The sequence below is a fragment of the Phaethon lepturus genome, unplaced genomic scaffold (assembly GCF_000687285.1).
Source record: "Phaethon lepturus isolate BGI_N335 unplaced genomic scaffold, ASM68728v1 scaffold10504, whole genome shotgun sequence".
NCBI classification, from domain to species: domain Eukaryota; kingdom Metazoa; phylum Chordata; class Aves; order Phaethontiformes; family Phaethontidae; genus Phaethon; species Phaethon lepturus.
The window spans coordinates 38,596-52,106 of record NW_010533969.1 but is presented as its reverse complement, the minus strand read 5'-3'; the positions used below and the strand labels follow the sequence as shown (position 1 = coordinate 52,106).

Genomic DNA, 13,511 nt, shown 5'->3' with positions numbered 1-13,511 from the left:
CATTCCTGTGAGGGGGTATTGCCTCTGCTTTTACCTACCTTCATTACTAGCTTTGCTGTATGAAGCTTGGTTAAAAACCTGTGCCTCCAAAACACCTACATGCGTAGGATACCTGTGTGCCGCAGACCATTGGGACTGACCCCCTTCCTCCTTCTTACAGGACAGAGCTGCTGTTTCAACCTGGGAAATTGTAGAAGGAGGGCAAGCGGAGCAGTCGACTGAGAAAAAAAGCTGATCCTTCATCCTTGGACTTGTTTTTTATTTCAGCCGCTTTGGGAACAGTTGTAAATACTAATACTTTCCAAATAAAATCTTTGGAACAGAATGGCTAAGAAAGATATAATCAACTGTGCAAAACTGGTGACACTACTACTAAGTAAATACATGCAGGAGTAGCGACAGGTGCGTACGCAGCGCAGGTGCTGCAGCAGAGAGTGGGTGTGTTGTCTGGCCCAAGCCTCAGCATCTTCCACTGTGGGAAGTGCTGCAGCCCTGTGTGCCGTCTGATCAACGCTTGCGCACTGCATTGCTGAGCTGGCACGGAGAATTAAAACATAGCGAAGACAGAGGCAAGAACTTGGGCCTCTCTCAGAGGGTGAAAACACTTGGCGTTTCAGACATAGAAAGAAGTGACACTTTTAGCCTTATTGCGGGGTTGCTGGTTTGGTCCTGTGCAACCCTTAACCATAACATGATAGTAGCCAGTTCTCTGCAGGGCTTGGTATCTTTTCAGTTTGCTTTTGTACCAAATACGTGAAGATTTCCCTGGCATGGGGTGTACAGCACACTCAGGATCTCTCCATCAGCTTTGGAAAGATATAATCAGTATGTTTAGTTATTACCTGTTCAGTTACCTTTTTTCTTTTGCCATGTTTCTGTTTAAAAAAAAAAACCAAGTCCCTTGGATGGTGTGGCTCGAGGTAGATGTAGAGAGGACTGCCTCATATGAGGTATTCTAGTGGCTGAGGTTATAGCAGGCTATAGGGCATGCTTGCTTTAAATTTATGAAAAAGTAACAATAAGAGCATGGCTTCATATACAATTCACACACATCATCTGTTCAAAAGGATAAAAGCTTTCTTTTATATTGCCGAGAATAAAAGGTGTAGCTGTTTTTCTGCTCCCTTTCTGGGTGCCAGTACCCCTAGAGAAGCTGGGGGAGGGCTTCGTTAGCATTTTGGCAGATCCTTATTTGATACTGTTGGTACTTCACAGTTGCTAGTGCCTGTACTGCTCTAGTAAACTAGAATGGAGGGCAAACAGTCAACTCTGCTTCTGTGGGACAGGTGATCAGAACACACCAAACAAAGTACACACAATTAATTTGCTATTATTTTTATTTCCTACCAAAAGAAACTGCTACATTTCCAGAATGTTTAAAAATTGTAACAATTTGTATACATTAGTGAATAACAGAGGTACAACTTCTGCTTAGATTTAAAACCAACATGGCAGGTTGAAATCTGTACTGAGCTCTGTTAATTGATCGACTTCGCCTACGAATGCCATTTAGATTCTAATTCGCTGATGTTCTAAATAATAAAAAAAAAATTGCTCATTTTAAAGGAAATCCAAATCAGTTTTAACTTTCTTATTTTATTTAAAAGGAGTCAGGCTTCTCAAATAGTTTTAGGGGGGAAAACAATAGGAGCTTAGTTTCCCCCGAGATGTAGACAGTTTACAAAACAGCTTAAATTAAACACCAACAACCCATCTCTTATGAGTAGACATTGCTCTAATCTAAAAAGTCTCTGAACCCTCATAGACCAAAATGAGCAAACATTTAAAAACCTATTTTAAAAATAGGCAACTGGTTTAAAAAGAAAAAACAAAAATGCATCGGGGTGAGGTAGTAGTCACAGTGCATCCAGAAATATGAACTATAAGAGCTGAAAGGAAATCCTCAGAGCAGCCTTTCTGATTCCAGGTGCTTTCTGTGGGCAGCTATTGCAAAGTACGAGAATGCAATCTGACTGGTATGCATGACACCGTACTCCAAGCTAGAGCTAGATCACTGGGAAAAAAGTGGCTGCAGTGAATATAGAACACCTATTGCAATAACTAGATACATTATATGCTTGTTCCTGTGCTTTAATGAGTATATACACTTGGAGCTAGATTGTAGGTTCAAGGGCAGTACCCACTTACTGAATGTCCTTTGCATGAACTTATACCTCCTTCCATATTGGTTCAATCCCTACAACCTTGGGCTGAATTTCCAAAGGTTTAAGAAATGATACTGTGCAAAATAGCACACAACTTCCCCTTTATAGCCAATGCTCATCTGCCCTGCCAACGAGCCAGAAAGGTATGGCCCTACCAGAAGAAGTCCCATCTGTCTTGCACAGGATCAAGCAAAAAGCCCCAAAACCCAGGTGCTGCACTCAGAGCTCAGACACCAACCACCATTTTTCTATTCCTGCCTTTGGCTTGCGGCATGCGGCTGCCTGCGTGGCACCAAGAGGGTACCGGTACGTGCTGCTGGCTGCCTGCAGCTCCAATTCCTGCCGGCTAACAGCTCGCGACCTATGCTGATCTCCTCGGAGCTCTCGCTCAGCAGGCAGTTTGAGTTCCAAAAGCACTTCACTCTTCTGTAAGAAATCACTGAGTCTGACCAGTTCAGTTGGGTATCACAAAGTTTCTCACCCTGCCCAGTACCTCTCCAAATGGTAATTTCACAAAGTAAGTTCATATCGAGTTCTAGGTGAGTCAAGGCCAGCTAAAGGAATAGAAAATAATTGTTTTTCAAGTAAGCATAATTGCTGTTTAATGCTAAGATACCTACAGAATATCCTTATTCTGCGATGGGGGAACCTCTGAAAAGCCAAAACCCAAGACGCCGCAGGAAGGGGTGTCTTGTCAAAATGAACGGTTGCCTCTGGGACCGGGAATGGAAAAAGGCAACTAATTACATTCAAAATCTACAGCAACTCTCATGCATTCCCTTTCCAAAGAGGCTTAATTTTTGCTTCTTAATATACTAGCATGGCAAAAAATGAAGTGCAATAGCTAATTCTAGACAGAAGGTCTAAGAATGAAAACATGACAACCTTGGTGCAATCCAAGAAATTCAGTTGAGCTGGTGGAAGAATTGTATCTAAGTATCAAGTGCATTTTTTTTTTTTGCTGTTCACACTTTAGTTATTGCTCAATAACTATCAAAAAGAACAGAGGAATACTTTCAGTTTAGTTTTATTATATTATAACAGATCTGCAACTACAGCTTATTTCAGCCAAAACATTTTTGTATTCCAAACTCTTAAAAAATATCTACATTAATCATATTTTTCTATTCTTAAAAAAAAAAAAAAAATCTACCTAGCATACCAATGCTGCTACAGCACTTGAAAGGGTGCATTACTTATGTAAATTCTACAGTAAATGTAATTACTCTTGCAGTCATTGTTCTTCCTTTCCGTCTTCTCTGCTGCTTTGGCTTCAGGTTTCAAAAAGTTTGTTAAAAGCTGTTCCAACTTCTGAAACCATGTCAGAGGCAGTCATTGAACGTCCGAATTTTTGAAAGGCTTGGTGGTTTGACTGCCTCGTAAGAGAGCAAGCTCCAAATGCAGCCACTAGAAAGGGATTTTGACTAAAAGGCAAAAAGAAACAACCCAACATTATAAAGAAAATCTGAATACTCTTGTGTAATTCATAAGGTGGTGACATAGTCTTTGTACCCATAAATGTCTGTCAGCATTGCTAGGAAGGCCTCTTAAGCAAACATCGGTGTTTCTCAGACTCATGCATTGCAGAGCACCTTTGGCTGAATTTTTTTTAACAAAAACCCCCCTTCCCACAGCACAGCATGTGACTTCAGTGAGAAACACCACCAGGGCCAAAGGATGCAAAAGAAAACCATGCTTAAGTGGGTAAGAAAGTCTTCCATGTCTAGTTTTACTGATGTGAAACTTCATCCTTGCCTTCAGAGGAAGGCTGAAGTCTCACCTGGCAGCCTTTTAACTCCCCTTCCTCTCCACTTGCCAGGTAACTCAGTTTAGTTCTGTATGGAAGGACATGGTGCTGTGGACAAGAGATTATTTTTTAACAGGGCCCCAGTCATTGCTCCAAGGGCCTTCATTAGATCAGCTTAAAAGCGGTACAGTGACAGCTGTAGACCACAACAGAAATTAAGGCACACTCTCCTAATGCCTCCTACATGCTTAGGAACCACCTAAGAGAGTGTACCCAGCCCTTGGGTGCTGAACCTCCCCAGGGGAAGGCAGCAGAGCCCTGCCACATCCAGAGCACCCTCTGGCAGGCTGGGCCACGGGAGCCACTTCTGCTGCCTTACAGCACCGGGGCAGAGGAAAACAGCTGCAGAACAACACCGCAGCCAGCCCCAGGCTCCAGCTGCTGGCTGGTTAAAAACCTGACAAAGCTCAGCCATGGCTGGGACATAGCTGCCTGTAAGTCACTAAGGACCTACCGACTCCTGCGCCAAGTAAGAGTTTTGTCAAGGATCACGATATAAAACACAGGCAAAGCAGAACCCGAGTTTACAGTCAGGTGTTACCAGGGCAGCTCTGAGTATCTTTTCCTTGAAAAAAACAACTTCATACACTTACCAAGGTGCAGGAGTGAGTATTTAAGCCATCCTGAGAGTCAATCCTGGATGCCCAAATACTGCTCTGAAGTAAGAGCTGTGCGCAGGCTTCTGGGTTCAAGACAGCTAAAGCACCTAGTTCCAAGGTTACTGCATAACCAGTTTGATACACACCATACTCCGAAGACATCCACTTTAGCACCCTGTCTACTTAAGAGGAGAATCCTACCTACTATAACATTAGCACCCCTGAAAGCTGGTGCAATGTTTCAAAATCCTGCTCTGCACTGACCCATGTTGAAACGACAGAGCCAGGCACAAGCACGGAAGGACTGGCTGGACTGCCTGCAGCACAGTCTACAAGCTGATGCCCCGAGTCACTGAACCCAAAAAGCTCCTCCTTTCCTGAAACACACGGGATTGATACAGCAGGTGTTTTGAGAAGGGTCACCTTATCACCACCACAGGAGACATAAAGTACTGCTGGTGCCAATTATACTCTTCCACTTTTCCTTCATCTACAAAATAAAGGAGTTTGAGTGAGCTGCTTGGAAAAGCCACAGGAGCCCAAGTCAGGAGAGCCTGGAGAACATGTGCTGTGTTTGCTACTCTCTCCAACAATCTAACACTGATCTGTTGTACACCATGCAAAAATGAAGTCAGCCTTCTAAGGAAGTTTACTTCATTACAAAATTCCTCCTTTAGTGACATCTGCAACTTCAGATACACAAACAATCTCAGTTTCATTTTTTGTTCTGGCAAATTCATTCTGAATGTTAGATTTCAGAATTTTAAACTCTAGTTCAACTGGTCCCTCATTCCTCCTGGGGGACCTAATGCAGTGCTCTGACAGTAATGCAAGCACAGACTAGTTAACTCCCACGGACATCTAACTCTGTGCATCTGCCATCCGAAAGACTACAAAAGACCTCCACTACTCAAGCTTCCATAGCTCATTACTTATTGGGAAGAAGGACTGTTATTCCCAAGCTGCTTGTGTCAGGGTTCCTTCCAACTTTATTTAAAGCAGCTGCTTTCACAGAAGGACTACATGGCTATACGGACCAACTTGTTGGACAGGAATTGACACACTTTAACAAAATATAGCTGGACTGCCATTTGGCCTTAAAATGGTTACCCTCTTTGAAATTTTATTTTATTTGCAACTTTCAGCTTACCTGCCCCACTGAATTACTAAGGTAGAATGCAAGAGGATTCATCAAACTACAAAAACAAAGCTAAATGACATGGTTTTTCAATTATAGGGATGTTACTGCCAGTGACTACCGCTTATTTATTCTTCATACTTTCTGTCTACATTAAATTGTTTTGATAACACTTAGAAACATAGAATCTTTAGGCTGGAAGTGACCTTTGACGGTCATCTAGTCCAACTCCCCTGCAGTAAGCAGGGACATCTTCAACTTGATCAGGTTGCTCAGAGCCCCGTCCAACGTGACATACCCCACATCCAGGTTCGCACTCTTCTTCTGCATCAAACTTGGGAGATGTTAGATTACTGAAGAGTTTGTCTTACTAAAACTGTAACTATTAAATAGACTGCTCCAGAACACCCTTACTTTTTTTAAAAGTGCATGAATACCTTAGTCCCAACAACTCCCAATTTCATTTGGAAATATCTGTCTACAACAGTTGCCACAGGAGAACACAGACTCACAAGAATTAAGAAGTTATTAATTAATATTCATACCCATTTGTTTTTTCTGCTCCAGCAAGAAATGCCCAGTGCGCTAAGACTCCAAGAGAACCAGAAAGGAGGTCCCCTTGTCCACCACATCTCCGGCTGCTTCCTTCGTGACTGCATACCAGTACTATGAACAGACAAACCAAAAGAGAGAGTCATGTGCATTTTTTTCTTCTATTTGCAATGGTATCACTGTAGCTGTAAAGGTTAACCTCTGAGGCACACAGAGATTAACAGGTAAGAGATTAATCACAGGCAGCAGCATATGCTGAAATGCACTATTCTTAAAAAAAAAAAATTATTGTATCAGCATTTAATAAATGCTTTTCTAATTACTTTTCAATCCTTTACAAATAATGTTGCACAATGTATACACTTTCTCCACTTCGCTCAGCCTGCACAGAAGATTCAGCCACTAATGAGTTTAGTGATTCATGTGAACTGATGCTGCCATGATGAGCAATCACCCCAACCTGGACCAGGTCCCTCCACAAAGCCATTGCACAAAGACAGCTCTCTAGAGTCTCTGACCTTCAGAGTTTACAAACATAAACTGAGGTGTTTTTACAAAGAGCAAATGCAAAACAGAACTGAAATCTCAAATCTTCTGCCGTGCCCCATCAGAAAGATATTTTACTGAAAACAGCTCTTTCCTCAGGCTTTGTAAAAACCACACGCAAAGAGTGATCTCTCTTTCTGCCAATCAACAGTGTCCTGAGCATTCGTGTATGCTTCTGTCAGCAGTGGCACTGTGGGTAGGCTCTGTCAGAATATCAGATGTTACATTTCTATTTCAAATATACAAATGACCTTGGTCAAACTGATCTCTCTGTGGAGCTTTAACTATGAAGAACATGCAAATGGCTTCACTAAATCCTTTGGTTCTCCACTCTCAACAAGACCAAGCAGGAAGTCTGGAGGATACGTAAGACACACAAAAAGAAAACAGCATCAGTTCTGCTGCCCTTCTCCAAACTCTCTTGTGGGTATGTATCTATCCTTAGCTTTCCTTCTTGCTAGGCTCTAAAGAAAAAACCCCAGGAAAAGCTTGTTTTCCTCTCCTAAGAGAATGGAAGAGCTGGCAGAATCACTGGTGGCCAAGCAGTGGCCTCCAGCCAGCTAGTGCGGAGCTGCGCAGGTTCAGGACTATGCACACTATCGTTTGTGCGCTCCTGAGCATGCCAAGTACACAAGTGAAGTATAAAGCAAGACGTTGCTTGGACAACAGCTCACACCTCAATTTTCTGAAGTCACCTGGGATGGGTTTCTCCAAGGTGTATGAACTGAGCAGCCCAGGTGTTTTACCATCCCTATTTTGAAAAGCAGTTTATTTCTCTCACAAAGCAATGGGAAAAATCTGCACAAAATTTAAGGACTTGCAGGTAAACCTTCTTAAATAGCAAGCGGTAAAAAACTACTTAACACAAGTAAACCTTTCCAGTTCATTAGCATCCTTCACTTCTGCTTTTTGTTGCTCAGTGTAGCAATGAACTGCACTTCACTTCCATTTCCTACTGATTCTTCCAGCAGTAATTGCTGGGCTCATGAGGCCAGGCAGTTGTGCATTTTTGCTACCACTGAGAGGGCAAAGATTCATTATTCACCACAAACACAGCAGACATCGCTGCAGCATTGCCAGCAGTTCATTTTCCCAATCACTCTTCTCCCCTCCCCGCTCCCTCCCAAATTAAGATTCTGGATGTGTGTCTCAGTGAGCCGTAGTTAATGTCAAATTTCACAAGCGTAATGCTCTTCTGAGTTGCTATTTGAAAAAGGTATGCCCTTTTAGGTGGCGTGGTTTATTTTATTTTATTTTTTTTAAACACAGTGCTTTCGAGAAATCACCTCTAATTCTGCTACTTTGAAGGTGGTATCTCACAGGATTTTCACTTTGAGGGCTTGAACTCCTGGCAGGAGGCAGGATGGAAATCCTCTGTTCAAAAGCTTTGGGGCCTTCTGACTGACAGCTGAGCACAAGCCCCTGCTTATTAGCTGTATGTCACCATCTGCCACTATTCTCCAGCTCCGCAACCCTCCAGTCAGTTTTGAGCTGTACAGGAAAGCAAGATCTCCTCAAAACTAGGCCAATTATAATACCCTGCTACAAAGGAAAAAAAAAAAAAAAAAGAGTGGTCTTTTGTTTGTAGTTTTTTAAAAACTAAGTCTCAAGTATGTGCAGACTACCTCATAGGCAACAACAAAAACAGACCTTTGTACTCTGCACAGAGATGCTGGAAAACAAATCCACGCAATAGCTTCAAAGCAGCAGAGCTACAGGAAATTCACTTGAACGAGGGGGGAAAGGTGTAACGCTCGGGCAATTCTTGCGCAGAGGCTCAGCTCCTCAAAGAACATCTCAAAATAAAAGGATGATGAACACTACAACAGGCAATGGGAAAAGGAATGAAAAGCTCCTCTGAAGTATAGTCACTGTTAAGAGCTTTTAAAATAAAAGACAGAATCCTCCACTACCAAGACACACTGGCATACTGCCAAATCCGCAAAGGACAAAAAGTCTTCCTGATGCTTTTCCCAGCCTTCTCCTAGAACAAAAAACCCAAAACTGCTGTCTTCCCACTCCCCCAATCCAACACACCCCACTAAATGTCTGTGATCCACGGGCCAGCTCAAGCAGCTCTTTAAGGACCACGAGGGACAACATCCTTATATGCTGCACTAAGCAGTGACAACCAGTGGCAACGTTACAAGACCTCGATTAGATGGACATAACTGAATAGTCAGCGATGATGCCGAGAAGGGGGGTAGTTCTATTCCCTGGAGAGATGCAGAACGAAGTATTTACATGAGGATGAAGTATTTTTCGGTCCATTGCTCAGCAAGGCTATACCACAACGAGGGATGAACATGTACATCAGAAAGTGGTTCTTCCAGCCTGGAATAGCTGAGGAGACCAAAACAACTGGATGCTGGACAACAGGGAAACTGCAAAGACTGAAATCACTACCACAATGTGTCAATGTCGAAAGGCAGCAACCAGGGCCACTTAAGGTCAATTAGTCTGACACCAGTCCCAATTAAAAAAATGGAGAGGTTCATCTGTAGTTCAGCTGACAGACCTTAAGAGATAGAAACACACAACCAGTGCTGGTCAAATTGGCTGCTGGGGCAGGGTGTCTTGTTTTGGTTTTTAATAGGTCTGGGCTACCAAATCTGATGTCATCATTTCACAGGGTGATGAAGGAAAAAAATAACTCAGTGTAATTAACAGACAGTCTTTTAATGAAAACTTATTTATGCCAAGCAGCTTTCTGGAAAAAAACCTACTCCCTAGCACTTACCCATGGTACACACATATACTATCGTAAGAAAATGCTAGATGAAATAAAAATGTTATTGTTGAAGAAATCACTGAATAAAGTATGACAAGGACATCTGCTAGAGTCAGAACAACCACAGCCCTATTCAAGAGTTTCAACATAATCTCAGCGATTAAATAGCACATAAATATTGCCAGAGCTGTACACAGCAAATACAACACATCCCTCACGTATAGTCACTCGGGTTTCTTGCTTACCTAAGTCCATCAAAACAGTTTGCACTGAAATATGAGTGCAACAGAAACAAAACAAATGAAGGCTGTCATACTGACAGAATATTGGAAAGTAGAAATTCAAGATTTTTAGGTTCCACACAATTCAAAATTCTGCCCCAGACTTCCTGGGTAACTATGGCCAAGCCGTTTAGTAGCTCTATGCTTAGCATATTTCTGTCCAGAAAGTAAGTTACCATCACTCCCTTTTCAGCGCTCCTTCAAGAGAATACAGACATTAGCATTTGGGGAAGCATTCAGACTACAGCGTCACATTTAACTGTATCACTGCCAGCAAGTTTTAACCTGAAGAAACTCCCAGCCCAACCTGTGCCGGCAGATCAAAGCCCAGAAGAATGACCCATTTACAGCTATTGTATGCTTAATTAAAAAACCAGCCTGTTATGTAACTGAAAATAGCTCCCCTCTCTTTGAAGGAAAAAGAACAGACTTTAGCAGTTTTGCTGAGATAAGCACTACGAGTTAACCAGGAAGCACAATTTTTGATATGGCTGTACACAGGCAACTCTACTTACAACACGAGCTCCTAGACACATTGCAGTTAGAAAGCCAAAGGGCCACATAGTATAAAAAAGTAATGTATGTCTGTATGCTCTTGATTCTCAACATTCAGAGTAGCAAAAAACCAAAGCAAAACAGGGATTCATTTTTGATATTTTTGTTTAGAACACAGAATGTGAAATATGGGATAGCTAAAGGCTAAACTGACGATGATAAAGGAGGCTAAGGAGCTTATGTGAACCATCACACCTACTGAGACTGCAGACCAAAAGACAGCCTGGAGATTAAAATTTAGTTCTTGAATCTCAAACGTCCTGAACAAGTTCTCTGCGCTTGTTTTTCTCTTACAAAGCAGGAGTATTACACTTATCCTAATGCGCTCAAGGATCCGCGCATGAGAAGTATGACCATTCTGACTTCTGATATGATCCAACTGGATTAGATCAGCTAACGTCAGTCACCCCACAAAACAACAAATACTCTCATTTCATTAAAAGGTTTAAGATTCCCATTTTCTATGCAAAATAATGTAGCTGTCAAGGACCATTTTGCTCCATCAAATGCAAGATTCAGGTTTAGACCATTATCAGATTTGAGTAAAATCTTTTACCAATATACATCTCTGACCTGGCAAATATTCACACTACTAAGAAACGTATCTTTTTCCTTTTGCAAGTTAGTTCACAAAAGTGCATAGCTGGAGATTTTGGACTCTCCAAAACATGTCTCAGAGTGCATTCAGACAGGGAAACCAGTATTAATGACTTGGGCTGGAGAAATCACTCAACTGATGTGGAAAATGTAAGTTGGCTTTTATATAAAGGGTGCTTATACTTTTATATTCCCTAACCACACTTTTAAAACTTAGATAGGTCCTTGAGTGTGGGACACCAGGCAATTTAAGTTAAAAGAAAATAATCCGAATTTTACATTACTTTTCTTGGATAGGTGCAGGAGCCAGGGGACGGATGGGATGGCAGATGAGCGGTGCCAGGAAGGCAGCAGCCTGGGCTGCGCGTGCCATGGTGAGCACAGCGGACAGGAACCATGACCTCCCTGTTTTGCTCACTCTGCAGAAGCAGGACTACAGACGAAGGTACTGCCTCTCAGTTAAAATCTTGGCAAAATTTGCTGGGCAGCTGGACACCATAAGAGCTTTTAGCTAAATGAGCTAGGGACTAACAAGTACGGAGTAGCTTCCTTTCCGGCTGTACAGGGAATGAATGGCAGAAATTAGAAGTACTGCTTGGGGATTTCTGGCAAGAGCTGGCTTTTTACCCCACATTCAGGACTCGGTAATCCCTCTCACATGCTGCTCTGCTTCTCTTGACCATAGCTGCAGCTGGGCAGCTGGAGAGAAACTACGTTTCTAGCCAGGCTACTGGCTCCAGCTAGAAGTAGTCAGCGGCAGCAGCGGGCTGGTTACCCATAAAGTCTGCCTTGTGGAAGGCAGGACAAACACAGGTGCTGGGGAGAATAGAGAAAAACTCAGTTTAACATTTAAAAACAAAAATCCAAATCCTCTACTTCAAGGACCTAACCAAATTTTAAACATGTTAGGAACTAAGACTGGTATAACCACACTTTATTATTGACCAGTTCTCCAAAGAATAGTAAAAAGAAAACCTTAGAGAGCTGTGCCATAGTGAATAAAAGCTGACTTACCTTTTACCCACAGGCTGAGTACTCATTCCTACCCTGGTCAGTGATGGCACTGATATCACCTACCAAGAGCATGGTGAAGCTCATCTTTGTAGAGCAGGGAATCAACAACTGTAGACCAAGCTATAATGTGAAATTGCAAAAGGAAAGAGAAAAAGAGTATATAAAACTTAATTTAAAATCTTGGTGATTACGTTTACAGGGCAGTTGGCAGCTCATAACTGAAATGGAGACAAATTTTAGAAAAACCTCCTTTATACTGTAGGGCTGCTACTGATTTCAGAGAGGCCATGGATATGAATTAGTACTGATTTTAAGGCCATAAGAAACCACCTGCATAACCTAATCTGATCTGTGAAAACAAACATCAAAGGTGTCCAGATACCTCACAGTCTGGGAATCCATCAAAGTTCTAGGTATAGCTAATGTCATAGCTTATTTCTTTGTCTGTTAATAAAATCTGCCTTACTTTTAATCTGAATTTATTAAACTTCAGCTTCCAATCAGAATTCACTGTGCCTGTCTGCTTAGATTACAGAGCTTCACCAACCCCTGTACTTCCACCTCACTATCAAATCACCTGGTAACCCTTTTCCATCTTCAACTAACAGAAGTAAATTGGCTACTGAATTTCCTACAGACTCATGGATAAAAGTATTGTGAAAATAACCACCACAATCACTCTAAGCCATAAAGTATTCACCAAGGCAGTACTCCCTGTTGAAAAATTCTGCATCCTCAGAAAGCCTCCCTTCCACAACAGCCAAGCACAGAACACTAAAACTAGATTAAGTTGCTATCTCTGTTTTTCCTTGAGAGCATCAAGACTTTTTTTTTTTTTCAGAAAGCATGCATGCAGTATATTCCCAGAGAAGAAAGTTTAAAAGTGATATATGGATATTACAGTATCAGTGTGCTAAGCACATCAGCTCAAGCAGGAAATGCCTGAAAACAGGTACAGCTTAAGCACTAAAAATGGATGATGACAAGAAAAATAAAAGGCAAGAGGAGTACACAGACTTTTCACAACATTTGATTGTGCTCAGAGGACATTGGCCTGAACCAATGATCTGGATTTCCCTCACACTGGAATCATCATGTATGTTGTCCCAGCTGAAAAAAAATGACACCAGAACAAAAGAACAGGCAGATGAAAAAATGCAGAAGTTCAGAGCGAAAAACCTGGGAGAGAATTCAAGGTCAGTGACATGACAACATGTTCAGTGCTGCAGCAGACAGTAGGATCTCCTTTCTCAGTGTAATTTTGCATTTGAGAAGCTTTTAAAAAATTGACCGACAGTAACTCCCAGACCGAAAGAACATACTTGTTAAAAGGAAGCTAAAGTCTTTGGTATCTGCAAAATTCTAAGGAACTTTCTTGCAAGCAACACAAACCCTAAAAACAGTGTTTGTAGCAGACATTATAACCTGTATTAAACCTGACAACTGCTTTGTTACAGCTCAGCAATGCTGCCTGTAATGTCTGTAATCCAGGAGAGAAAAAGCATCAGTGACAGAACCTAAGTAAG

At 41.9% G+C, this 13,511-nt stretch overlaps 2 protein-coding genes across 2 annotated transcripts in view; one reads left to right on the top strand and one right to left on the bottom strand.

Annotated features, from left to right (window-relative positions):
- Nucleotides 1–235, top strand: part of CARS2 (cysteinyl-tRNA synthetase 2, mitochondrial (putative)) — a gene marked incomplete at its 5' end in the record, with an annotated part of 11,403 nt that extends 11,168 nt beyond the window's left edge. The window contains one exon of the mRNA XM_010285367.1: nucleotides 161–235. Coding sequence (XP_010283669.1) covers nucleotides 161–235 — 75 coding nt within the window. The remainder of the gene's footprint in view (nucleotides 1–160) is intronic.
- Nucleotides 236–3,100: 2,865 nt separating this feature from the next.
- Nucleotides 3,101–13,511, bottom strand: part of CARKD (carbohydrate kinase domain containing) — a 47,874-nt gene continuing 37,463 nt past the window's right edge. The window contains exons 9-10 of the mRNA XM_010285366.1: nucleotides 6,255–6,375; nucleotides 3,101–3,589 (exon numbers count right to left, since the gene is read on the bottom strand). Of these exons, the coding sequence (XP_010283668.1) occupies nucleotides 3,439–3,589; nucleotides 6,255–6,375 (272 nt within the window). The 3' untranslated portion in view covers nucleotides 3,101–3,438. The remainder of the gene's footprint in view (nucleotides 3,590–6,254; nucleotides 6,376–13,511) is intronic.